The 25318-nt window shown below is 36.6% G+C and overlaps 3 protein-coding genes across 12 annotated transcripts in view; all 3 read left to right on the top strand.

The window, feature by feature from the left end:
• Nucleotides 1–1383: 1383 nt before the first annotated feature.
• Nucleotides 1384–17006, top strand: LOC127962323 (zinc finger protein 280D-like). 4 transcript variants are annotated; one of them, XM_052561862.1, is made up of 19 exons: nt 1384–1522; nt 3119–3281; nt 3369–3595; nt 6917–7019; nt 7401–7631; nt 8008–8055; nt 8157–8242; nt 8924–9150; nt 10933–11090; nt 11591–11691; nt 11765–11911; nt 12506–12640; nt 12731–12942; nt 14534–14674; nt 14752–14814; nt 14895–15013; nt 15105–15132; nt 15938–16112; nt 16219–17006. In XM_052561862.1, exons 2-19 carry the CDS (start codon nt 3119–3121, stop codon nt 16231–16233), a joined length of 2379 nt encoding a protein of 792 aa, XP_052417822.1. In that variant the 5' UTR covers nt 1384–1522; the 3' UTR covers nt 16234–17006. The 4 variants fall into 4 exon arrangements, with proteins under 4 accessions (XP_052417822.1, XP_052417821.1, XP_052417820.1 ...); XM_052561861.1 differs by having other exon boundaries at nt 7398–7631; XM_052561860.1 differs by having other exon boundaries at nt 15938–17006.
• Nucleotides 17007–18997: 1991 nt separating this feature from the next.
• mtfmt (mitochondrial methionyl-tRNA formyltransferase) lies at nt 18998–23343 on the top strand. Its single transcript, XM_052560904.1, has 9 exons — nt 18998–19543; nt 19634–19834; nt 19981–20103; nt 20219–20321; nt 21236–21311; nt 21435–21526; nt 21615–21693; nt 22166–22242; nt 22953–23343. The coding sequence occupies exons 1-9, from the start codon at nt 19299–19301 to the stop codon at nt 23148–23150; spliced, it is 1194 nt and encodes a 397-aa protein (XP_052416864.1). The 5' UTR covers nt 18998–19298; the 3' UTR covers nt 23151–23343.
• Nucleotides 23344–23598: 255 nt separating this feature from the next.
• The window catches only part of LOC127961674 (inositol hexakisphosphate and diphosphoinositol-pentakisphosphate kinase 2-like), a 30515-nt gene continuing 28795 nt past the window's right edge, over nt 23599–25318 (top strand). For all 7 annotated transcript variants that reach the window (XM_052560902.1, XM_052560903.1, XM_052560899.1 and 4 more), the window contains exon 1: nt 23599–23670. The gene's annotated coding sequence lies outside the window, so the exon portion shown is untranslated. The remainder of the gene's footprint in view (nt 23671–25318) is intronic.

Here is a 25318-nt window from a genome sequence, read left to right as displayed (position 1 = left end):
AATTAATAAAATGTATGCTTTAAAAAAACACATTTATAATAAATAAATTAATTTGCAATGTTTTTTTCATAACTGTAATGACTGAATCTTTGAATCCTATTTGTATTAAAACATATTTTTATACATTGCTGTTTTACTATGTCTGTCAAAACTGTGTGATGGTGATTAAGTGGGCTCTGCAAATCCTTTACCAGAGTTCAGAAGACCAGTATCATTCCCTATCTTTAGTGCAAATGAAACTTGCAAAGAGGAATAAAGCAATAAATAAGCTGCATAATAGTTTTTTAGTCTGTTTTAGAAGAACCCATAACCATTTAATACTATTGTTTACATATGTGTCTCGGGTTGTCAATATAAGGGTGCTTAACTGCACTACTACTATAGAAAGTTTGCCATAGAATTAAAAGCAGCTTAACATATTCCACAGTACTCTAAAACTCAATGCAAATTGATAATTAGTTGATCTTGAAATTTAGTTATGATAGGATGCTGTAAGATAAATTACAATACGTTTAACTTTTATATTCAGTGATATCTGAAATAGTGATATTCGTTAAAACTACAGAAATACTTCATAAAGAACAAGAACAGGTGGAACATGTATGTCATTATGTTCTTTCAAACATTCACCAATTCAAGAGACTGGAAAATGAACCCCACAAAACAATTGCCTTTACCGAACAAAGGACTGTACAGTTTCAAATCACTAAACCAAAATAACAAAAAATAAACCATCAAAAATAAAAATAAAAAACAATCTTAATACTCCTTCCCTCCAAACTTTCTGAGTGAAATAACGAGATGTATTAAATATTATTATCTGTTGGTGATGATGACATTATTTTTTTATAAATGGCATGCATCTCAAACCTATCACAATACTCATAGTGCCACCTGTTGGTCAAAATAAACAGAAGCGACCAGACAAAACTGCCAAATTGAACTAATAACACAAGTGATTTTAATATTACTATGATTTAGTTTATCATCATTTAATTACTTCACTTATTACTCATAGTTTTCTGATGTTATTCAAATGTTATTTGTTGTTTTATGTTAACAATCCATTAGATTACTTAAATGTTTGACATTTCTTTTGTAATTTTACTGTAATATGTCTTCAAGTCTTAAACTCTACTCTGTTCTGTTATTTATCCGTGGACTGCGTTTGTCTTTGTTTCGACCTAGTGTTTATTGTCTGACTCATAATGTTTTTGTTATGATTCGTTTATTTTCTTCTTTGTAAATTATATATATATATATATATATATTTTTTTTTTTTTTTTTTTTTTTTCTTCTCTGCACACAATTACTTTACGTTATGTATTAGAATGTTGTCCAAAGCTGGGAGTTTTTTTAAGTGTTAATAACAAAGAAAGTATTGGTTCTTCTGTGAGAGACGTGAGGTTTTTGTCTCAACAAAAGCCCCTTTGATTTCCCATGAGCCTCCGCGCTTCATTCCGCGGCGAGCGTGTCTGAATCAACACTGATGTTGTTTGTAAATAAGCCGAGATTTTAAAAGGTAAAACCGAGTTTCGCTTTTAAATCCGGAATGTTTGCTTATGTGTTCACCATATCAAATCCAATGGAGATTTCTTGTGTGCTTTGTCGTTTATCCCTGCAGCCGCTTGCTATTTTTTCTTGCATTTTAGCATGTTAGCATCCAGACAGAGACGATTTCTAACGGATCTCGAAATGATGTGCTACATCCATGTCGATGTGCTACATCCATATCGCTGCACTTCTTTAATGACTGCATTTTGATTCTAAGTATGAACTAGGAGTGATTGGTGGGAATCTGAGTTAGCATGTTAGCCGGTCTGTGTCCGCAGGAACAGTCTCGTGGCTGCTAGAGGTGGATCACAGGTTTAGCATCAAAAGAATCGGGCTTTTAATCTTAATGATAATTTTTCTGGATATATATTTCGTTGTAGGACGCAAAGATAATTTGGTTCTAACACATAACTTGTTTTGTGGCATTAAATTGATCTATAGCACCTTAGTTTTGCTGGAGTCTCAATCTCTAGCTAGCTTTTATTTATTGAGGTGTGATTTGTGCTGGTATGTCTAAACCCAGATTATGATTAATTTGTGGATTGTTGGTATAATTTCTAGGGATGCGACGATAAAAAATTTTCAGAACCGATACTGAAAATTCTGAGTATCTGCCGATCCGATACCAGCACAGATTTTATTAAAATCAATGTAGAATTTCTATTCTTCCCTGTATTGACCTGATCGTCACTCTTTTGTGTGTTAAACACCATTTACTACATAAATACAACTTCATTTTAATGAAAAATAACCCAAAAAAATATACAATCATAATCTATGACAAAAATACTATAATAAACTAGGTTAGTGGATAATTCAGCAGCAAAAGATAATCTAGATTCTAGAAAAATCATGTGTGCACAAAAATTTTATAAAATCTAGTGAAATATTTATTTACAAATAACAGTGAATAAGTCTAAAATCTGGTAAAATGTTACACATTGCTCTTTGTATTGTTGTAAAAATCAAGTATATACATTTATATATGAATATAAAAGACGTTTCTTTTAAATGTTTAGCACAGTAATAAAGATAGCAATATATGATAGATGGGACAGAATAAGAAAGACTATTAACAATCTTCGATATTGATACGTAATGTATTATTTAAATCTGTGGAATAGTTTAATGAGCCTTTTCTTTGAACAGTTTTAAACCATAGTTACTGTGCACTCTTGAAGAAAGTTTCATGGTTTTGACTGTAGTAACAACGCGACACGCAGTTTGATTGCTGATTGGAGGATGAGCAGCTGCAGCAGAAGAGTTCATGTGAACTTGAATTTAATGACTTCAATATTAATCTGTACCTCACATGGAACTATGGAATCTTCAGAACACTTGCACGAAAACGTTTTGGTACTTCACAATGTTTTTGTGCCTTCTGTGTGGCTCAACAATGACTCCACAAATAGTTCATGCACAATATCGGATTTGGATCAGTTTCGTCTGACCAATACCTGATCCGCAGAAAATGCCATTATCGGAGCTGATACAAATCCGGAGTATCGGATTGATGCATCCCTAAATTAATTTCATTAACCACATATCTTTGGTTTTCTTTTAGATGTCTGAGCTGTTTATGGAGTGTGAAGAGGAGGAGTTGGAGCCGTGGCAGAAGACCATTCCAGAAGTCAGTCTGATAGATCTTGATGATGACGATGATGATGATGAACCAATATTTGTCGGTGAAATCTGTAGCTCCAAGCCTGCGGCCAACACAAGACAAGGTATGACACTTCTTTTTGGGGCATACTGCCACTTCTCTTCTGGTCTTGTATTAATATTGTTTGCTCATTGTTTCTTGTGATCTTCAGGTGCTGTTAACCAACAGAACCAGCAAAATGTCCCGGTTCAAAAACCCACAATGTTGGCATCATCTCAAAAGCCTCCGCAAGCTCCGCCTAACCCCGCTAGTGTTGCTACAGGTCCTACAATAATGGTCAGAGGTGCTGCCCAGTCAGGAGGAAATCCCATCCTCATCCCTATTAACACAACTCTAGGACCTCAAACAGCCCCTCAACCCATCTTTATTAACAATCAGGTAGCTTGACTTTTCTTCGACTTTCTCAGGTGAAATCAGTGCTCAACAAATGCTGAGACAAATTATAAATATGCTTTCTGCAAATAGTAGCCAAAGGCTTCTTCCCACTCGCGTTACATTTTAATATGGGTGCACAATAAATATCAGGCAATAATTAATGTGCATCTTGTCAGTAAAGTCGGTTCTCTATTTAGCGGTCCATCACGTGCATGATTTCACTTAGAGCAGTGGTTACTACACAGAGTCGTTGTTAAAGGGATAGTTCACCCAAAAATGAAAATGATGTCATTAATGTGTCACCCTCATGTCGTTCCAAACCCGTAAGACCTCCGTTCATCTTAGGAACACAGGTTAAGATATTTTAGATTTAGTCAGAGAGATTTCTGTCCCTCCATTGAAAATGTATGTACGGCAGGGTTTCCGTGGGTCCATAAAAGTCATAAATTTAACAATAAGAATTTAAGGCCATAAAAGGTAATAAAAACAGATTTTTTTTCCATACAAGGTCATAAAAAACATTTTGCCACGTCTTCAATTGATATGCTAGTCCATTAATTTGTTCTTCCATCAAAATGCGCTCGCAGCGGCAATGGCATTCATCTGTTTCGCCTGTTGTAGTTCTGTATGAGGAATCTGGGGGGTATCACAGTGTTCCAGAACTACAAGGTCCATGCGGCAGCATACAGACATGTCAGAAGGACTTTCACAGAAACTCGCGTGAACTCCGAACATACTGTGTCATACTGAGTCACTGCTTAGCTTAATTGAAATCATCCTGGCTATCACAATGGGAAAATGTACCTTTATCGATCCATGGCTCTAAGACGGTGCGTTTAGCGGCTCAAGCCCGTCGCTAACTAGCATCCAAACACAAGACGTGGAAAAGCTGAACTGAGTTGCTGGTTACTCGCGCGCTGTGTTCAGTGCGGAGAGAGAGCCGCGTCTCACGGACAGTCCCTCCTGCACATGAATGAACAAATACTAATCGCAGTTTTGAACAAAGAGCCCAATTCAGTACCACGGTGTTCAGGACTCACGCAGAGAAAAGCGTCTCAAAACGCTTGTACACAGAATTTGCTTCTTTTTACTCTTGTGCCGACAAATACATACAAAATATGTCAAAATACCTGCCTTGTAAAGTATGCTCGAAAAAACTTGTATTTTTTAAAACCATTATTTCTTAAGTGAAAGTAAACAGTTGAGGGAAAAGATGTGTTCATCTTCTCTTAAAGTGACCGCGCCTAATTTAGCTACTAGCTGCTGTAATGTTAATCCAAGAAAATGAAAGAAAAATCACTCACTGCTCTCGACTGCATTACTTTGTAGTTTTGACAAGAATTTATGCACAGTCAAACCAAAAATTATCCAGACTCCAGATATAATTTTTGATATACATATTTTACTAGTAGGTACAGGACACTAATACATTTTTGTAAGTGAGTATAAGCAAACTGTTACATATTATACCCAAAGAATCTTCATACAGTGTACTACTAGTGAAATAGATAGATATAAATGTTTTATCTATATATAAAATTGGGACCAAAAATTATTCAGCACCTTATAAAGCACCATGCATTGCTTGTGTTTTTTTCTGAATTGCTAATGCAACCTTTTCACACCACAGTCTGAACAAAATGAAACATTGCTTGGTAATTGGTCAACAAAGTATTGATAGTTGTGTAAATATTGTCATAATAACAGTTGTCTGTAGTTTTGGTTGATTGTAATCCATTACGTACATTTCTATCAAAGTTATGACAATATCAAGACGAATTTGTTCTGACCAAACACCAATAACACTTGTTATTTTGGAAAGTAATGCCATAAAATAATTGTTAATTTACAATGTTACTTTACAATGTTACAATTGTTAAGTGTTCCTGTGTTCTTGATACTCAAGAAAGAGGGCGAAGGCTTCAGTTTCTTAATTTTAAGAAATAATATAACTCTTTAAATAATTAAACTTGTTACTTTCAATGAAAGTCAATAATTAAAAAAGACTTTTGAAAGGAATTTTTATGACTGAAGTTATTTATCGTAATTCGTGTAGGTCATAAATTCAAATCCTTATATTCATAAAAAGGTCTTAAAAAGTCTTAAATTTGACTGATTAAACCCTGCAGAAACCCTGGTACGGTCTACTGTTCATGTCCAGAAAGATAAGAAAAACATCAAAGTAGTCCATGTGACATCAGAGGGTCAGTTAGAATTTGTTGAAGCATCGAAAATACATTTTGGTCCAAAAATAACAAAAACTACGACTTTATTCAGCATTGTCTTCTATTGCGTGTCTGTTGTGAGAGAGAGTTCAAAACACTGCAGTTTAGTGATATCCGGTTCTCGAACAAATCATTCGATGTAACCGGATCTTCTTTAACCAGTTCACCAAATGGAACTGAATCATTTTAAACTGTTAGCATCTCCAATACGCATTAATCCACAAATGACTAAAGCTGTTAACTTTTTTAATGTGGCTGACACTCCCTCTGAGTTCAGACAAACCAATATCCCGGAGTAATTCATTGACTCAAACAGTACACTGACTGAACTGCTGTGAAGAGAGAACTGAAGATGAACACTGAGCCGAGATGACGAACAAAAGACTGACTCGTTCTCGAGTCAAGAACCGGTTGCATCAGTTTTCAGATCACCAGTAGTGATGGGAAGTTCGGTTCTTTTTACACAAACCAGTTCAATGCAATAAACCGGTTAAAGAAAACGGTTCACCGGTTCTTTTGCGCTCGACGTAATGGCGTCATTTGCGATGATTGCCCTTGATTCAAGCCTTCGGTTTACCCGTGCTCATAACACTAGCACAGAATCAGTTCAGAATCAATCACCAAAAGAACCAGTTCGGTTCAAACGCCCTGTGTGTCGGTCTGCTTCACGCTGAATCACACATGCGCAGTATCATCAGCTCCTCGAATCGGACGCGTCTGACAGAAACGGTTCTTGACTCGAGAACAAGTCAATCTTTTGTTCGTTATCTGGCTCGGCACTGTGTTCTGAAGATAAATGGAGGTCTTAAGGGTTTGGAACGACATGAGGGTGAGTCAGTAATGACATAATTTTCATTTTTCGATGAACTGTTAAGATGTGCAAATCCATGCTGATAATGAACGTGGATTTGCACAGCTTGTCAGTAAACAACGGCTCTGTGTAGTAACAGCTGCTCTATGTGAAATCACGTACGTGTTGGAATTTACAACTGATTGTCATAAACATGCATTAATTCAATTTAAATTTAATGTGTCTGTTCATAGGCCGAATTTGATGAGGGTAAGGAATCTTTTGTTTTTTCTTTTATCATTTCACCAGGGTTACATTGTTGCATCGCCACAGAATCTCAACAGCAGCACCTCGTTCATCAGCTCTTTGGGGTCACAGTATCCACTAGGAACCACCCTCACGGTTGTGCCAGGTATAAATGTGTAGTTTTGTTTATGATTGGTAAGATTTTTAAATGTTTTTGAAGACTTTTATTTGTTCAAAAATAGTCAAAACGGCAAGATTATTGCATTATAAAATAACTTTTTGTATTGAAATATATTTTAAAATGTACTGTATTTGTGATGGCAAAGCTGAATTTTCAGCAGACATTTCTCCAGTCTTCAAGGTCACATGTTCTCACAGAAGTCATTCTGATTTGCTGCTCTAGAAGCATTTCTTATTACTATCATCATATTTGAATACAGCACTGTTTAATATTTTATGGAAATCATGTTACATTTTTTGTGATTCTTGATGAGCAGCATTTATCTGAAGTAAAAAAATCATTATTTTGTGTGTGTTTCTCAAGCAGCTGGTCAGCAGATATTGCCGCAAGTCAGTGTCACACCGAAGCCGGGGGTCATTCACAGGCCCCAAGTGCAGCATATCCAGAACAATGTGGTGACCTTGTCCAATGTACAATCCCCAGCTAACCTTTATGCTCAGTCCCACACTACTCCAGGATCTCAAAACACAACAGCAACAGTTCCAGCAACACTAGCTAAACAAAAAACTTTATCCCCACCAACTATGAACAGCAAAGGTAAGCCTGTGTGTGGATGGTTAAGCTGCAACAGTTTATCCATTACTTTTACCAGTAGACCTGTTTTCTAGTTTAGTGTTATTTAATGAAGTGAAAGGATTATAACCAATGTTTTTTTTTAAATTACCACTCACCCACTATCCTGGTTGCCACCCACCCACCATAATGTTTGGATGATTGAGCAACTGCAATTAGACATAATCGCAACAAAACTGGATGTGTTTGTTGTCCATGTACTAATCTACAATAACAATTCAATAATTAAAAAAATAAATTTCAAAAATACACTGAAATCCCAAAGCCCCTCTTGCTTTTCTAAAAGTTTTTTTCTTTGAAGATGAAGACTTGATTGGATGTTTCTTTTTATGATCCTCAGATAATGGCACAATGATAAATGATACAAACAACAGTGGGTTCAAAGGAGGTAAGTTTGACAGGTGTAGGGTTTTGTCCAATATGTATTGTAGAATTTCTAAAAGCAAAATCTCTGTTCATATTTTAATCTTTTTTTCCCTCCTTTGACAGCTGGAGATAATGATTTCCACTTCAAAAAGAAATGTCCCAGGTGTCAGAATGTGTTTGGCTTTCAGAATTTAAAAAATCATATGAAGGTTGGTATGTTTTATGTTGTTTAGTTTCTTGTGTTAGCCACAGCATTATTGCCTGCAGTCAGGCAGCGTTAAATCTCAATGTTAACCTAAATGGTTATTACATCTGTAGAGTGTCATCCTCTTCATTGTCCTTCAGCCTGTTTTATTTAGTTATGAGCTGTGTGTGAAGAAAAACACTGAACCAAGTAAACAGCAATGCCAAGACAGACTTAACTCCTAAAACTTGCATAAATACTTAACTCCTAAAACTTGCATAAATCTTTGCACCATAAATAAATAGCTTTTTAAAATATTCCCATCGTTTTCCCCACATTCCGTCTGTTGACTGGACACAACCAAAATTTTCATACTACCAAAAGTTTATAAAGACATCGTAAAAGTAATTCGTACAAAATTGAGCAGTCTAATCCATGTCTTCAAATGAGTGATCATTGAATGATCACTTTATGAAGAACCGATTTAATGTAGGCATTTATTAACATAAACATTGACAATGTATATACATAGAGCACATCAACTAGAGTAAACATAATATCTAGGTTTGTTTGTTTGAGCATAACCCAAAATTAAAAATGACACTTCATTTTAAAAATGCTGCCACCTCCTGATGTAGAGACAGATATACTTTGATTCCTCGGCATTATTGAGATGTTATGATGCTTTTTTCCCCTCCTTCTTCAGCTGTGCTGCCCTGAATTATTAGACTCCGTGTTCCCCTCAACATCGAAACCTGACAAACAAGCCAATGCACCGAAACTCAACGAGTCTGACAAAGGCAAACTCATCATGCTGGTTTCAGACTTCTACTACGGGAAGTGTGAAGGGGATCCGTCTCTGATTCCCAAATTCAAGTCCAACACCACCTTCAAGTGCAACAGCTGTTTAAAAATGCTCAAGAACAATATCAGGTACTTTTTTTGAGTGTTAGTTCTAAAGAAAAACCTATTAGCTTACACTTTTCTTGAACTACCATCTTTAATCAGCCAGGTGCAGAGGTGGTTGAAGCTCTGTAGACCTTAGTCAGGGTAGCTGCAATGTAGTTTGTCACGAATGAAAACGATTCCAACAGCCCCAGTCATATAAGTCTGCTGCTTTGTATAATTGTTTTGGTCTGTGAGGGAGCAACACCACGCATGCGGTTTAGATCGAACATTGCTCACAAGAGCCATTAGCTACAGGGGCCCAGAGATGGAGAGAGCAATAGTTATAGAAAGAGAGACCCCATCACTGGATCCCCCTCAGATGGATGACATTATCAGACCCCCGTTCTCTCTCGGGGCCCCAGATGAATAATGGAGGGTAGTTTGGCTGCTATAAGAACTGTTCCTGTGATTAAATAACTTTACTCAACCACGGCGTGAGAAAAGCCTCAGTAAGCTCCTTTTAATGGGGAGGTACGTTTGCAGTGCACCCCAAGTTCTGGCGGCGGGGGTCACAGTTCAGCCGCATAAAAATCCCTATTAGGAGAGCTGAGGTTGCAGAACGTGCTGACTGAAAAATTGGCTGCTCAACGTCAGGGCGCCAATGGCAGGAGGCAGAGAGGATAGAGGCAGCCTGCGCATCACATCATTAAACAAAGAAGCAGCGCAGTATAATTGCTGGTATTATAATGGCTATTATGCACAGTTAGAACATGAACTTTAAGCAGAAAATTTGCTAATTTATCTCTTGAAAACCCTTGGGAGCTCAAACACTCCTTGAGTACACACGCACAGGCCTTGCACTGGTCAAAGGTGACTTTTAATGGCGTGTGTTTGTAATTTGGCTAATTATATTTAACTGCGCGAGAGTTTTATTTTTTATTCCTAAAGGACACCGAACATTAGCTACTTTAACTTTGGCATTTTCCCTTCCCTTCAGACGTGTTTGATGAATTACGGTTGATGAGGAGTTGATAGTTCATGTTCTGCTCATTTGTAAATCCAGTGTAATGTATAGACAAAGCTGGTGTATGACCCATTTCAAAAAATAAGATTTGTGCACTTTGTTGCAACATCTGAAACGGCATGATTCTCAAAGGATGTTATGTCTATTTTTAGGTGCCTTTTGAAAAGTAAAAGGAAATCCACTCCTGAGAGAATATACACACTGTAGTGGTTTACCAGTTTGAATGTTGTACATCTGTTTGACATTCACTTCCTCGCACATCAAAAGCTTTCCTGTTTAGTTGTCACACCTCTGTCAACGGCGGTCCCGCTTGTGTCACACTGAGTTCTCCCAAGACGGCAACTGTTTGTGGAGCAAGGCATTTACCTTAAAGAGTATCATTAATGTTGCATGTTGCAGGTGTACCCAATGCCTTCTCGCTCTCACACCTACTGACTGTTTTTTGCATAAATCTCCACACACAGAGAATAGATCAGATTTTAAGATCAGATTATAATTTTAAGCATGTCAGAAGTAATCAAAACCGACAAGGTCTATTTATCATTGAGTTGGTCACTGGAGCTGTTAACAGTAACACCGACCTGGGGTCCTGGAGTTTTGCACTCGTTTGGGCTCTATATCGTCTCACACATTCAAATAAAAAGCAAAGCACTGTATAATTTAAACTCATTATTATTATTAAATGTGGGCCCTTTGATCCTTCCACCACTATGTAAATAAAGACTAGAGCTGAAAATCAGCTAGTTGTAGTAATGCCATCCTTTGCTGCTCCTCATCCCTCTTTTCGTTTTCCTCTCAATCAGGTTCATGAACCACATGAAACATCACCTGGAGTTGGAGAAGCAGAACAGCGAGAGCTGGGAGAGTCACACTACATGTCAGCATTGTTACCGGCAGTATTCAACTCCTTTTCAACTGCAGTGTCACATAGAGAGTGCCCACAGTCCCTTCGAGTCCTCCAGTAAGTCACTACATAACACGAACATACAATTTCGCATCCGGGATAGTTTAAAAGAATTCTGGTCTTATCTGGTCCATTTGGAAAAAGCACATTTATTTTAGAGTACCAGTTTGTTATAAGTTTGTCATCTTCCGCTTTAAGTTATCAAGCCTTTTAAAGTCAGGTGGATTCTCATTGGCTGTCATTGTTTATTATTCTACATCAGATAAAAAAAAAAAATGGTTCTGAAAGTGATTCTGACAATATCATTACTCTGTCATTGTTGACATTGTTGATATGGCTATTCTCCCAGTATTAAAATTGTGTGTGAACAGGCCTTACGTTGCAAAAGTGGCCCATCAAATCATAACTGTGACTTTTCTAACTAAAGTAGGAAGTTTCCTACAAGATTTGAGGTTATGTAAAAACAGTGAATTTGTAATTGGAATGAGGGTATTTCCCCAGAGGAGAATGAGTTGGTTAGGTATATTTTGAGTGTATCTTCATCTTTTCTTTCCCAGCCAACTGTAAAATATGTGAATTGGCTTTTGAGACGGAGCAAGTGCTTCTGGAGCACATGAGGGACAATCACAAACCTGGAGAGATGCCCTATGCCTGTCAGGTAAAACTTCTGCTGCTCGATGTGATTTGTATTTCAAATACTTGGTTCTCACTTTGTTTTTGCACTCTCAAAGGTTTGCAACTACAGGTCCTCCTTCTTCTCTGATGTGGATAACCATTTCCGCACAGTCCATGAAAACACTAAAGACCTGCTTTGTCCCTTTTGCCTAAAAGTCCTTCGCAGTGGCCATATGTACATGCAGCACTACATGAGACATCAAGTGAGTGTATTACCTTGTGTGTGTTTCCACTTGGAAATTGATTTATTTCCTACTTCTTGCTTACTAATTTAAACCAAAGACTGTGTACATGAGTCTTTTTGACCTGTTCTTGGATAAGACATCATCTGTCTCTTTGTCTGTGGATTTGGAGATTGAGACTTCACTGATCTGAAGTCAGCATAATGTGCAACTCATTTGTGTGCTGCCCCATTGGTTCTCACTCTAAGGTTGGATTGATTTGGTTGTCTGCCGAACACCTTGGTGCAATATATAACAGGCTGACAGTGACGGCTTACTCTATTCACCTTCCCTGGTTACTCCTTATGGGCTTCTCCCTGGCAACAGCAAACCAGATTAACCACGAGTCATATCGGCCAACAGCTAGATTTGTAACTAAAAAAATAGTGCATGTGCTGGTGGAATGATGCGGATTAGAGACCGCCAAGTTTGTGGCATATTCCAGTATTATTATTTTTTTAAATTTGCAGTTATATTAATAAACGTCTAAATTAAATGCACAATTTAGTTGTTAAATGTAACTTGTCACTTAACTTTGTACGTTATGTTTTTATTTTATTTTATTTTTTGTTCTAGAAAAAAAGGATTCAAAGGTGTGGAAAGTGCCGACTAAATTTCCTCACCTATAAGGAAAAAGTGGAACACAAGACACACTTCCATCGAACCTATAGGAAGCCTAGAAAACTTGAAGGATTGCCTCCAGGAACCAAGGTCTGCTTGTAGTTATATTAACTATATAGTAAAAATAATCACAAATGATTTGAGTTTAACTTTTCAATAGCATTATTTATTCCATTTTAGGTGACGATTCGGGCCTCAGTTTCTGGTGCGCAAATGGGTTCTGAAACGTCAAGCAAAGCCTACATCATACCCACAAGTCCTGAAACGACCAAACAACCTGTTAGAGTAGCAGCAAACACAACCAAACCAAACGTAAATGGAGGAAAGGCAAAGACCACAAACCAATTCAGCTGGAACCGAAGCAACCAAAACAATGAGCTTAGAAGTTTGAGGTGAGGACTCTTAAGCCCAAAGTAAGTGTACAACTGAACACACACAAGTGCTCATCTGGAGTCTAGTTGTTGCTCCCGTGTCCAGTAGATTGTTGTTATTGTCCTTCAGTGCCTTCCGTTTCTTTTTGAATGTGAAGCAGAAGCAGTGTTCCGCGGCAACTCATTTAGGGGTGCAGCTAACGGTTATTTTTATTGCCGACTAATATGTTGATTATTTTTCGATGAATTTATTTATTATTTTCTGATCAGTTGATGAATTCTTTAGTTAGACTATCAATATATGATAACAGTATCTTTTATTAATCTTAACATTTTTGTATTCAAACGTTTTCTCGTAATTAATACTTCACAAAAAAACAGCAAAGAAAGAAAATAATAATACATAAAGAATTAACAAGAAAAGAGAGACAAATTATAGGAAATAAAAAAACAAAGCAAGAAAAAAAATAAGAGAAAGAAAAAAAGAATAACAAGAAAGAAAGGGAAGTGATACAATACAATCAATAGAAATGCACATTATGGCTGCATTCACAGTTACTGTTTGGGACTTGCTTACAGGAGGTGAGAGACTTGAAATGTTTTATTTATTTAGCAGATAAAACATCTGCTTGTATACATATCTGTATAAATAAACAGCTGAACAGCTGAGTCACAACTGCATTCAGGACACTAGAGCACAGAATCAAAAATGGTGTCAAAACACCGGGAGGTTTGATCACAGAGAGTTGACAGCCCGTTTTTAAATAAATTAATCCAGTCGAGGTTTGTCCAATACAATCCATCACACAGTTAAACACCTAACAATGACTTTAAAGGGGTTATATGATGCAATATATTCTTTATAAAAGTTAAGACTCATCCACACCCTCCTAAAGCGGCTCGTTCTAACACCCCCACATCTCTACATCAGTATGAGGGAAGATTTGCATAGCGCTGCCCAGATGTTCACGCAAGGAAAGAAGGTTACCTTTTATTCTAGTAGTGGTATTGTTGCTGCCGTTGTAATGTCGTATAGATGCTTTATGTTTGGTTGTGAAAGCAAAACTACTTTTGTTTGTCCTTTCAAAAGAGGACGATATCTGCTTCATGACTGGAGCTGATCCGTGCAGGTCGCTGAGGAAATACATCAACTGTGGATCGCCGGATTGGCTTTCACTGTGACCAAACTCGTCATGATGTTTATATAGGCAACTTGATGTCCCGTGCTGTTCCGTTCATTCAGCACAGCTTTGAATGCGATGGAGATTCCGCATTCAGTGTAAAGGTGTCAGCTCGGCTATATTGCTCTATGAATGCAACTCTATGAAGTGATGTTGCCATACTAGCCTTTACCTTCTGCTCTGAGTCTTTTATTGTGTTAAACATGACAGAAAAACGTGGATAACCACAGACTCGCACAGTGTGCGTGGCTAAAGGTGTGACATGTTGACATTCCATTCTAATCGGCGTATCTTCATAGTCGTTGACGATTTGTTGCATAGTGTACAGTAACATCCAAATATACTTTTATGATTCAGCTGTTGCATTGTGTTGTATTAGAAGTTAAGAGTCACAGCCTGTTGTTTTATATTAACGTGTTTATTTTTCACAGGCTTCCCAGTGGAGGAAATAAGTGTGTTGAGTGTCTCTCAGAGGTTATGGACCCTTATGCTCATTATCCTTTATTGCTTAGATGCAATACATGCAAGTTCAGATCGAATTGCCAGAAAGCCTTCAGACAACATATGATCAGGTAAGGGGAAAACTTGAATGAATGAACAAACAATTTCAAATTATGTTCAGTCTATAGTTGGTGTTGTTCATTTGCAGGTTTCATGGCAATTCTTCTAAAGTACGGTTCGGGAGGGTGAGGAAGACTCCACGTGGTTTGCGGTAAGTTTGGATCTAATTAGTACGTGATGGTTAACTCTGAACTGTGAAAGTTATTTTTCTTTTCTGTTTTTTTTTTTAAGGAGTCTAACGCTTGTGTGTCTCAAGTGTGACTTTCTGGCAGACGCTACTGGCGCTGACCAGATGACCGAGCATTTGCTCAACAGGTCAAACCACTCCTGCCAGGTCATCATGGAGCCAGGTATGATGCCCAACCAACTCGTTGCAAAAATATTTTTCTCGTCGTGATGTCAGATTTTCACACTTGCATACATTTTTTTATTTCTTTAAAGTTAAAAATGGAGGATCGCAAATGAACAGGTATGAAAGTTGTTTATTGTTTTTAGCTATTTATTAGTTTACAGTTGTTCATTCCATGCAATTAAGTTGAATAAAAGGGTTTGGGTTTTCTTGCCGTTTAAAAATCAATTTGTTGTTAATTGTGAATGCTTGTGTCTGTTTTAAAATGTCGGTGGTGTTGCTCTCTACTTTCTGGTTTGCTCTCATTGTTAAACGCATGATGTATTGGTGTACAATGACACCATATGCTTATTTGTGTTTTTGTTAAATGTAGAGGTTAGAGCTGTGAAGAGAGGAGAGTAAAAATAGACTGGGAAGTGTAGCTTGCCTGATTGAGACAAATTACCTTTTCTGATGAAACGGGGGGTGAATACAGACCCTCTGGCCTATGAATTGTTTGGAAATATAATTTATTATAAAAAACGATCTTTTTTTTTTTCCATTAGTCTAATTGGGACTCCTATTAAGTGGTATTCGGGAGACCTTGCTTAAATTAAAACAGTAGTTTTCGCATTAATTAAGGCTGAAGAACATATTAATGTGGACCACAAAGAAAAGCTTGTGAGTTGCTGCGAAAGGCAAGTTGGAGAATATTTGTATTATTTAGTCTGTTGCTTTCTTACTGAACTCGACCTCCCCCCCCCAATCAGTTCAAAACATAATCACTATACACTTAGACATCTTCAGTCTTTTTTCCTTTTCATTGTAACTAAAAATCTAAAACTGAAACTTGTGTATCAGTCAGGTGTTTTTACAGCTTATGATCTTAAGGGAGCATTGTTTGTTTTATTTGCTTTTCTCTTGTTGTTACGCCCCATTAATCCAGGTCAATAGAGAACCACGCTAACTCCAAGCAGCTCCTGCTCATTAAACCTGATACTGAGGCTAGAGATGAAACCGAATCCATTCAGATCAGTGATGTACAAGCTATACCAAACAAGGAAAACATAATGGAGGATGGTTCAGAGGTTCTTGGAGCTGACAAATGTGTACCAGACGAGGTGAGGGATGACACCGCAGAGGCTGAAACCAATGATTTGTCTGTAGAGGAATCCACCAAGAGCCTTCCCTCTCACTCACCCGTCAGCCCCCTTTCTGCCCTCACAGATGAAGCTGGCGTAACTCCCACTGATTTTCTTTGCAAAACTGATGGAATGGAGTCTATGAACACCGACTCGCAGCTGGAACCTCTCACTCCATCCAAGGTCCTTGAGGACGACGCCACTGAGAACTCCCAAGTGGAGATGGAAGGTTAACTGCAACCCGGCACGAACAGAACAGAGGATCTCTTAGAGCATCGCAAGACTCGCTCTCCCTCATTAAAAAAAACAACAACAAAAAACATTAATAGGAGATCTTTTTCTGACTCCAAAATTAAATGAAAGCATACTGTGCTAAATCATGACTCTAAAATCTTATGCCATTTGAGTACAATATTTCTGTACTTGTGTAAGGTTTGAAAAGAAGCGCCCTCTAGATTGAAATTGGGTTGCAATGGCAGCAATGTGAATGTTCTTCTTTACTTAAGATTGTTTTGAAGTCCGTCTGTCCACATTTGTGGTATCCGTTTGGACTCTACAGATGATCACAAAGCTGAGACATGACAGTATCCAACTTGAGCTTATTCCAACATCTGCCTTTTCAAATGATGGTTTTCATAGGATAACGAACAAGTTGAGCAGTTACTTTGTATACTGTATTTAGGAATGACCAAATTCTTCCTTAATTTGTCCCTTTTTTTCATTTTATTTTTTAGATTGTGTTTAGTGTATTGTTATGTGTACTTTATCTGGATAGGATCCTGCATTGAAAGTCATTTCTCATATTCAGATTAAAAGTGTTGTAGAAATCCCATGAATTTGTCTTAATCAGTAATAAACTTTTATAACATTCAATAGAGTTCTGCTATTTAATAGGATGGCGATTCACAAAAAAATCTCTGCCTTTGACCAGGAGACAATTAATTCCGTTTCTCTTTAGAGCTTGATTTGGTGAAGAGCACCCTCTTGTGGGATCATTCTGTGTAGTTCACTAAACAGGAGTGCTACTGTGATGGGAAGACTCGTTTATGCCAATAGGTTGGTTTAAAAAGGTATTTTCAAAGAACGTTAACAAAGAGTTTAATTGATTCTGACGAAAACAATATTTTTTTAAGTGCTCTACAGAACAGAGAAATGCAATCAGTTTTCATTTGGCATATCACACACATACAAAAGAATTGCAATAAAATAAAAATGCATTCATGCATATCAAAACAAGTAGTGAACTATTTATATTTTAAAGAAAGATCTCAAACTCAAAGCAATAAATAAAAAAAGTAAATAAACAAAAAGGACTTACTTTGCTGCTACTTGTAGTTTTAGATTTGTCAGAATTAACGTAACATTGAAACTTGTAGCCTATGTTGTTGAAGAAACAGAAATTCGTGCTAAAAAATAAGATTTAACGAGTAGACATTTTAATATGATGGGGTTTATGTAAATGATGTATAGTCACATGGTGCTGCAATCAATTAATCTAAATAATCGGAAACTAGATTTAGCTGTGAAAATACCCTCAGAGGATAATTTAAAGGTATTACTGTGTTAAAATGTTTAGGCGACAACAGTCTAAGATAAAGCATTGAACATAAAAGAAGATCATTTGAGAAACATTTCAGTATTTTTTGTTCATGCAAAGAAAGTTACTGGTGACCAAAACGGCGTTACCGACATTCTTCAAAATAACTTATTTTTTTGTTGTGCAAAAGAAAGTAAATCATTCAGGTTTGAAACAGCATGAGGGTAAAAAATTACGACAATGTATTTATTTATTTATTTTTGGTAAACTATTCATTTAATGTTATTTATTTATGTATAATAAGTGAAACGACACTCTAAAGAAGAAACTAAAACTACCAGCAGGTGGCTGTAAATGGCTTTGAGTCGATTCGTTCAAACGGCTGATTCACTCAGGAATGAAACAAACGGCTCTCTTTATGAACGAGTCTTTGAATCATTGGTTCACACGATTAGTTCGAACCGCGGATTCATTCAGAAACAAGCGCTGCTGCCACTGATCTATATATATAACTATATATATATATATATCTATATTATAGATCAGTGGCTGCTGCTCACAGACACAACAGTTCTGCTGTGGCTTTTAGGTACTATTTTCACTGGCAAAATTGAACAAAAACACAATATTGTGTTTAAAATATAACACATTATTAACTTCTTATTTACCAAACTGTTGTATAAAATCATATTTGCACTTGTTCTTCGTGACAAAAACAGCACTTGTGTGATCTTGCTTATATAGGCCTTATATAAATATGAGACAAAAACTCATACAAGAGTATTTTTGCCACAGTATCTTGAATCTTGTATTGCCACATGGGTGGGGTAAAATGCCCCCCAAGTCTGACAAAGCAATTTGCTTTAAACATTTACAGCAAAATCAGAGTATAGGCATTTTTTAGTTTAACCATTTAGAATAGTATAATCTGTAATTATGAATTACAAAATTACAATTACCGATTTTAAACATTTTGTTAGCTGATGCTGATCTCCCTGATGATACCTTGAGGTAATTTTTAAATATAAAATCCAAATATTTTTGTTCAACCAACCAGTTACAGTAAATACATTAATAAATACAATACAATAATACAACACATTACATGTGTATTGGAGAAATTAATACAGCAGCATGAAGTATGACAGGGCGTCTGTCAACACAAAATATTCGATAAAAAAATAAAAATAAACAAAACACACCCCACGAAAGAATAAATATAGTCAGTGTGAGTGTTTTGTTTTAATTACAACAAAACCCGTTATTTATGCAAATGTTGTAAAATAATATTTATGAACGTATATTGTATGACTTTTATCTGAAACCTTTAGCGGAAATGACGTCGATTTCAACATGGCGACACACACATGCTCCTATTTGTACATAATATAACGCTTCACCGTAACCTTGCAACTGCCACCTGCTGGTTTGCGAAACTGATTAGTATAATGAATATAGTTCGGACGTGTAATTGTGGAAATATCAATAGTGTCTCGACTAGAGTTATCGTGAAATAATAGAATGACTTTGACTACTGCGTGCTTATCCGTTAATCGAGGAGTGACGGTTTTGTGATGTGCTAGCTGTTCAAGATAGTTTGTGTCATTCATGAAACCTTACATTAAAGGATGTGGAACCTAAACTACTTAAAATTCATAGATCAGGGACGTTTGCTGTCTCAAGGACTTTGTAGCAGCTGCATCGCCCGTCTTCGTCGATGTGACGGCAGTCATAGAAGAGGCTTGTTTTTGTTCAGCAGGAATAAATCTTTTGTGACTCAAATAAAATCTGCTTCAAAACCACCCTGGAGAGTTTTGTTCTTTGGAAGTGATGATTTTGCACTGGAATCACTGAAACGGCTTCATGTATCTCGGTAATGATATTCAGTTTGATATTGCATTTCTATCTGTGATGATAAACACCCTGCATTATTCACGTGACTAGTTTGCTGTTCGTTTTGTAGAGATGACAGAAAAGCTGGAGTCGTAGGTTCACTTGAGGTTGTGACGCTGTCCAGAGATGCTCCAGTCAGGAAGTATGCAGAGGAGCATAGACTTCCTCTTCACCACTGGCCAGATGTGGATTTAACTGCACAGTTTGATGTTGGTGTAGTGGTGTCATTTGGCTGCTTAATCAAGGAGAACCTCATCAACAAAATGCCGTAGTAAGTAATGAGGATTCGGGGAAAAGCATGACTGATGCAATGACTGGATGGGTCCTGTACCCATTGTGTATGAAGCTTTTTGATTTTTTTTTTTACATGCCCTCAGCCCATTATAGACCGTAATTAATTTGTTTTTTGTCTCTCAGCGGGATCCTGAATGTGCACCCTAGTTTGTTGCCACGCTGGCGGGGTCCTGCTCCAATCTTTCATACGATTCTGCATGGAGACAGTGTCACAGGAGTGACTATCATGCAAATAAGGCCTAAAAGGTCAATTAAATTTTAATGGCAGAATCAATAGGAAAATCACATAAAATAAATTTCTGTGTAATACTCTTTCAATTATCAAGTATTTTACTTTCATGGTTTGTATTTTATATTGTAGATTTGATGTGGGCCCCATTCTTCAGCAAGAGCTGTATGAGGTTCCAAAGAACTGCACTGCTGATGAGCTCGGTGCCACTTTAGCAGCTGAGGGTTCAGAAATGGTAATTTACCCCCTCCTTTTAACATATTTAACCCCTGTTATCAAACATTTCTTGTGTATATCATTTGTAGAAATTTTGGTAGATTTGTTTTTTCTTAGCATTTAAAGATTTAGCAGAAACTCAAAAGTTTGGGTCCAGAAAGTTTTTTAAAAAAGAAGAAGAAATTAATAGAAAATAATACTTCTACATAAATAAATTGTACAAAAGTGACAAAGACATTTATACTGTTAATTTTGTTTCTAGATAAATGGTGTTCTGAACTTTCACTTCATCAGAATAAAAACATGAAAAAACTTTTAAGTTTCCACAATAATTTTAAGCAACACACCCGTTTTCAACATACAATAATAATAATAATAATAATAATAATAAATGTTGCTTGAAAACCAAATCAGCATAATAGAAGGATTCCTGGAGGATCACGTGTCATTGAAGAGTGGAGTTATGACTGGTGAAAATCCAGCTTTGCCGTAACAGGAATAATAAAATTTTCACAAATATATTAAAATAGAAAAGTCATTTTAAATTGTAATAATATTTCACAATATTACTGTTTTTACAGTATTTTTATACTTAAAAAATGCAGCCTTGCCAAGAACTATTTTTTTCCCCAAAAACATTTAAAAAAATCTTCTTGAACTCTAAAAAAAACTTGATTGGTAATGTAAATTGCGTTCATGAAATACACTTCCTCGATTCATCCATTCCCTTAAAATCTGTTGCTAGTGTCATGCTCTACTGTTTGAACTACAGTAGTACTCCACAATATTACAGGAACACTTTGAGCTACAGGAACGATTCATTTATTCATTGGATATGCTTATGCACTACTCATTAACACTATCTGCTATGAAATCAAAAGTTTCATTATCTTGAGCCGTTTTAAAACTTCTGTCTCATTTTTAAATCAACAGTTGATGGACACTCTAAAACATCTACCACAAAGGATAGCAAACAGAAAGGAGCAGCCGAAGGAGGGAGCATCATTTGGTAAGTGTATTCTTCAGGTAATGACCAAAACACAAGAGTCAGCAAATTCTGAAGCAATGAAGTGAGAATAATGTAAAAACAGATGGACTACATTTAATACAACATTTACATTACTTCCATCAGCCCCTAAAATCAGTTCCAGAATGGCTTGGATAATGTGGGAAGAGCACAGCTGTGACTACATTGACCGCTTGTTTCGAGCCATTGGATCTCGGGTAGGAATACCAAGATCCTAAGAAATGTACATTTACATCAGTTAAGCTTTAAACAACATTAAACACAATGTTTGTCTTTCTCAATCAGTTTCCGTTGAAAACAATGTGGATGGGCAATCCCCTCAAACTTCTGGACTTTGTTGGCAAATGCAGTGTGTCGTTTACAGGTAAACAGAGTTGGTTAGGTGGAGATTTTATGTTATTGACTTAAGGGCATTTTTACTCCTTGCTAATGACCCACAGAATCAAGCTGAATGATTGTTCATAATGGGAAATGTGTTACATAAAAAGCAGCAGTATCTTAATTTTGTGGGTAAAAAAATTACTTTATCTAAAACACTGTCTTCCTCTAAAAACTGTTCTTTTCTGAAACGGGTGCATTGCAATCTTAATAATTTATCTTGATGGATGGTCCCAGATAGGACCGTTTTATGCACATGTGACTTGCAAAAACAGATTGTGGGTACACTGTGAAACGTGGCATTCTGAAAGTGAACTGTACCAAGGAAATAATGCAAAACTGTGATGTTTTAGGTCCCCGTTTCGGAACAAAGCAAACATTCTGCAGGATTGAAAGTGTCCTAACTACGTTGGTCCACTGGAAAAAGTCATCTCACTTTCTTTCATGTTTCTTTCCAGCTGCTCCTTATTTATCTTCAGTGCCAGGGTCTGTCCATTATCAGAAAGAATCCAATACTCTACTCGTCCGCTGCAAGGTATGCACGTGCAGTTAAGAAATGTTAACACATACACAAGCTGACTAGCACAGAAGAAAAATGCTCAATAACAATCAAACTGCTAGAGGCAGTTGCACCACTTTGTTGGTTTGGATTCACAACGTACAGCGAGTTTTCCCCTTCAGCTGTTCCCTTCTTTTTAATCGTCACAGTACTCACTCTGATCTGCTGTCAATCCTCTGCTCTCCAGTTTCTATACAAAATTAATCTGAAAGCACCACTTAGTCAGTATTAATTACAACAATGTAATAGAATTGATATACTGTCATAATATTTATTTATAAATATATGCATTAGCTTTTATATATTTTTTTTAAGTTTTAGAAATAATGTGCTTTTCATTTGTATTATTTTTTTATATTGGTATTTAGCCTTATATTTCAGTTTTGTTGCCAAAGCAACATTTCATGTAAGTTTTTCAACAAATACCAGAATTTTATTTCAGCCTAATTTCTCCTTTAAAAAATGATTTAAATGGTTTAGTTTTAGTTTACTAAAACAATGCATTTAGCAGATGTACTTTACATTATGCTTTATTTCATATTTCAGTTCTAACTTGTATCAGTGTTGATATCAGGAGAACAGTGTTGTTTTTAACATCTGCTGCAGAGTTAGCATTATTTAACAGGTCGTGTTCAGTGTAGTTCATGTTGTCTTTTTCATTATTTATTTGTATTTATTTATTTTAGGATGGATGGGTTGGATTCAAAGCAGTGAATTTCAAGAAAAGGCTGTCGGCATCAGATTTCTTTAATGGGTATCTCCACCAGAGCGTGCTGAAGAAATCTCCCTCCACAAACACCTGTCTGTTCCAGAGTTATAAAGAGTCTGATTCACCTGGAGGACACCACAATAACATGCTCCTGCGGAATAACACTTCACTTTGAAACCTGACTTTATTGCAATCATGAATAATAACATATAATCATATAAATTGTCATGCCATTGAAAACGTTTAGTCTGTTTTAAGACGATGTTGTATGTAATAATGGGCTGTATTGTTTGCAGATCTCTGCACATTTGTATAGCCGTGTGACATGAATGAATGTGAATACAATACAATGATTTTGGAAATGTTAATTTAAATGGTTGGTCTGTTTGATTTAGATTCACTGACCAGTTGCACACGAAGTTAGCATCATTATTATTTTTTTAATCTTATATATTACACAATTTCATCAAAAGAAAGCCTTTTTAAATACTCCTATTTTTGGGGCGTGCTGCCACGTAAGTCCCACCCTGTTATCGCCTCATACGTTAGTCGCAGCTGTCTGTCTGCAAATCCTGCTCTCTCATTGGCTGGAAGCTTTGTTTATCTTTGCGTCTCTGTAAAGTTCGGTTTCATTGACAACCTGTCAAATCTGAGGACAGCTGAGAAGCAGTCAACACCGCCTCGCGCATCACGTAGTAAGTCATCACTAGAAAATGCCGTATATGTCCGTATTTTTGCGTGAAACCAAAGAGCTTTAATATTGTCAAACTAAGTTTAATTAGCTTCCGTTGTCATTCACTTCTCATAATAGCAGAAGAAAAGTGTCTTGTTTACGTTGAGCTAACGAATAGCCGCGTTGCTAGCTAGCGAGCCTTCTCCACCAACTCACGACTTCTCCTAAATATTTATAAATGGAAAACATCAAGAAATGAAACGTGCCGTTAGTCTATTTCCCCCCCAGGTGTACTGTTTAGGGTCTCATTGGGCTTGTTTGTGTTGTTCTGTTCGGTTGCTCGTGTAATAATTGTAAAGTCAGTGCAGTGTTCACTGATAACGTTATATAGATTTGAAACTGTTATCCAGTAACCTGATACGTAGATAGCGCTGTCACAGTTACACATGTGTAATACTAAGATTCTAGACATTAGCCGAACACACTTTATGTGCAATGTAAAATCTTCTAGACGTTGACTTTGCTCATAAACTATTCAGCTTACGTGTCAGCTTTAGTTATCAGTAATTGCATAGACAGTATATAACGTGTGTTCTGTGAGAATACAGCTAATGGATGGTTTATGGCCGTGATAAGAGTTACTCGAGCAAGCAATTGAACAGGTGTAAATAGGGGATTTTAAGCGTCTAATACTTCTGAACTTCTAATACATTGTGCAGCAGAAGGATAATCGAGTTAAGTATGGAACCAGCTTTACCCAAAATAACATTTGTGTCAAGAATGGATTCAGACTGTGGTCAAAGGCAAATAATTGAATTGTTTCAATTTGTTTGCTCTCAAAGGATTTGTCTTCATTTTATTTGGGGCTTAGAGTGATTCAGTCTAGATTTAAAACTTTTCTCGGTCTTGTATTCTTGATATGATGTTTAAATCCAATTATTTTACAGGATTATTCAACTGTTCAGAATTGTTCAAGCTTGCTACCACTTTCATTGTGTTACTTTGGTTGATTTAGTAAAAAAAAAAAAAAAAAAAAATTGACTCGAAAGCAAGAGTATGAGATCCGGAGGGAGATTCTTCTTGTTTAGTGACTAAACCAAATCTATAACCTAAATAAAGATCATTTGATATAATTCAGTGTATATGTCTGTCAGTTAGCTGACGTGAAGGGTTGAATTTGCAGTGTGGTTGGTTACAGTGGTACACATGTATTTTCAATCTCTGTGAACAGAGCTCTGTGGTTAGTCTGGACTGGGCAGGACTGGGCAGAATTTGCTGACGTGTAAGCAGGAGCTGTAACATGAGTGCCAGCTTGATAATTAAGCAATATGAAACAAGCAGAAGTGCTGTTGTTTTAAGTTTTCAGAAAAAGCTAGTTAGCTCATACATTTCTTTTCAGCTAATGAAAATAGTTTCATGAGAAACCAAAGCATCAAACTTTGGGTGTCACGTAGCGGTGAAAAACCGAAATAAACAAACAGATATAATAAATATTAATAAATAATAGGAAATAGACCAATATTAGCACAGCCATGATAAACCACATAACTCCACCTAAAGCTGAATCGCAGCTAAACTGATATTGATAAAGAGTCTAAGGTATAGTTCACCCAAAAACCATCAGTTACTTACCATCATGTCATTCGAAATCCAAAAGACTTTTACTTATC

The sequence above is a fragment of the Carassius gibelio genome, chromosome B7, assembly GCF_023724105.1.
Source record: "Carassius gibelio isolate Cgi1373 ecotype wild population from Czech Republic chromosome B7, carGib1.2-hapl.c, whole genome shotgun sequence".
NCBI lineage: Eukaryota > Metazoa > Chordata > Actinopteri > Cypriniformes > Cyprinidae > Carassius > Carassius gibelio.
This window is presented reverse-complemented; position numbering and strand designations above follow the sequence as displayed.